This window comes from Cebus imitator, unplaced genomic scaffold (genome assembly GCF_001604975.1).
Source record: "Cebus imitator isolate Cc_AM_T3 unplaced genomic scaffold, Cebus_imitator-1.0 Scaffold265, whole genome shotgun sequence".
Lineage (NCBI taxonomy): Eukaryota > Metazoa > Chordata > Mammalia > Primates > Cebidae > Cebus > Cebus imitator.
In genome coordinates, this window is record NW_016107580.1 from 1,364,704 (window position 1) to 1,367,287 (window position 2,584).

At 40.1% G+C, this 2,584-nt stretch overlaps 1 protein-coding gene across 1 annotated transcript in view; it reads right to left on the reverse strand.

Moving 5' to 3' along the window:
- ZNF143 (zinc finger protein 143) overlaps nt 1-2,584 on the reverse strand; it is a 77,805-nt gene that overhangs the window by 30,863 nt on the left and 44,358 nt on the right. Inside the window, exon 10 of the mRNA XM_037728441.1 lies at nt 33-212. Within this exon, the coding sequence (XP_037584369.1) occupies nt 33-212 (180 nt within the window). The remainder of the gene's footprint in view (nt 1-32; nt 213-2,584) is intronic.

Consider the following 2,584-nt stretch of genomic DNA (forward strand, 5'->3'; position numbering starts at 1 on the left):
AAAAAAAAAAAAAAAAGATCAGAGAGTGTTACCTGTGTGTATCCTCACATGGTTTTTATAATTGGTTGCACTGGCAAATGCCCTCCCACATCCTGGCTCTGTGCAGTAGTAAGGTCTTTCTCCTGTGTGTGTCCTAACGTGCACTTTTCTGATATTTGATGTTGTAAAGGACCGACCGCAGCCTTCGAAGGGACACTTAAAGGGCCTTTCTCCTGAAAATATAAAGGGTAATACATTAAATGGTACAAAAATATACAGAAGACTGAAACCTCTTATCCTTCAATCCTCCCTAAGATCATGCTCAAGACTCTAGCCTTCTTGTGCTGAGCTTCACTTTCAAGCGTTTCTTTTTTGGGGGGAAACTGCATCTTTCACTCCAAACTTAAATTTACATAAGAAACCAGGAATGGTATTCAAAACTAATCACTGATTACATGGCTCTCCAAGACAGAATCATCCAGGTAGGCAAAAAATGAGCTATAAAAAGCAAGAAGAAAACATAGAAAATACACAAGAAAAATACAGTCAAGAACATGGATTCAATTAGAACACAGAGTTCCCTAAAAGCCTATCTCCTACTTGATTTATTCTATAATATCTTGAAGGAAAATAATTTTTGCTCTTTAAAAATATGGTGTTTTGCAGACAGGCACAGTGGCTCATGCCTATAATCCCAGCATTTTGAGAGGTCAAGACAGGCAGATCACAAGGTCAGGAGTTCCGAGACCATCCTGACCAACACGGTGAAACACTCTCTACTAATAATACAAAAATTAGCCGGGCATGGTGGTGCACATCTGTAATCCCAGCTACTCAGGAGGCTGAGGCAGAAGAATCGCCTGAACCCAGGAGAAGGAGGTTGCAGTGAGCTGACATTGCACTATGGCACTCCAACGTGGGCAACAGAGTGAGACTCCATCTCCAAAACAACAACAACAACAAAAAATGGTGTTTTGACCAGCCTGGCCAACATGGTGAAACCCTGTCTCTACTAAAAATACAAAAAATTAGCCGGGCATGGTGGTACACACCTATAATCCCAGCTACTTGGGAGGTTGAGGCAGGAGAACTGCTTGAACCTGGGAGGCGGAGGTTGCAGCGAGCCAAGATCGTGCCACTGCACTCCAACCTGCATGACAGAATGAGACTCCATCTTAAGGAAAAAAAATGGTGTTTTAACTAATATTCAGCAAGATAATGCCTAACATTAACTATATTAGGAAATAATAGGTTTAACAACTACTTCTTACTGAACCAAAAGAAAAAAAAAAAAAGAAAATCTAGGGCCTAGCATACAATATATGTCAAAAATACCTGCTGGACATCTCCTCCTGTCATAATCTAAGTTTATGAAAATGTCTGGTCAGGTACAGTAGTGCATGCCTGTATTCCCAGCACGTTGAGAGGTAAGGCAAGTGGATCACTTGAGCCCAGCAGTTCAAAACCAGCCTGGGCAATATGGCAAAACCCTAGCTCTACAAAAAATTAGCCAGGAATGGTGGTGCACACTGGTAGTCCCAGCTATTCCAGAGGGTGAGATGGGGGGTTAGGGGGGATCACCTGAGCCCAAGAAGTTGAGGCCGTAGTGAGCCGTGATTGTGCCATTGTACACCAGCCTGGGCATCGAAGTAAGACACTGTCTCAAAAAAACAACAACGACAACAACAAAAAACTGCTTTAACAATTATGTTCCTTTCCTTCATATTTGCTTTATACAATCTTGGAACATGAAAGGTCTTTAAACTGTCAAGCAAGAAGTAGCCTTTGCTTTTAATTCCCATGTACCCTTTTCTAGGGTGAGCTCAAATTACGCAAACAACTTCTGAGGAAGGAAAAAAAAACTCTCTCTATGTAGACAGATACAGATATTTATCCATATATAGTAAGTTTGTTAAATTTTTTGACACGGAGCCTCACTATGTTGCTCAGGCTGGAATGCAGTGGCTCTTCACAGGCACCATGGTTACACACTGCAGCCTCGAACTCCTGCCCTCAAGCAATCCTCCCACCCCAGCCTCCTGGGTAGCTAGGACCACAGGCATATGCCACCACACCTGACTAGTTTATTTTTCTTTTTGTCAAATGAAATTATGATTTCCCTATTGGTGGAACCATTCCAAAAGATTTCTTCCTGTTAAGTATGAAATCATTTTAAAAGGAGCAGGAATCTTTGATCCTATCTTTAGTAAGTTTTATTTACTACGTCAGCCTAAGGAGAACAAAGAGTTTATCTTGGGCAAGTCTCTTCTCTTGTATCTGGATGACCTCTAAAGTATTCCCAGCTCTGACATGCTATGATAGGGAATCAACTCTTCTAGGATAATTTTCACTGTGTTAATACTCTGATTCTGTAACATTATGTTTTGTTTTTGCACTGAAATCTTCTGTGTTTGTTACAGAAGTCCCTATGCTCCTTACTCAATCCAACACTATACCAATGAAAAATCATGATTTTAAAGCTGTTATATGAACATGTGGTTTGACAAATGAATACTACAAAAGAAATCACAATCCTGACATTTTATTTATTTATTTGTTTGTTTATTTATTTATTTATTTATTTTTCTTGAGACGGAGTTTTGCT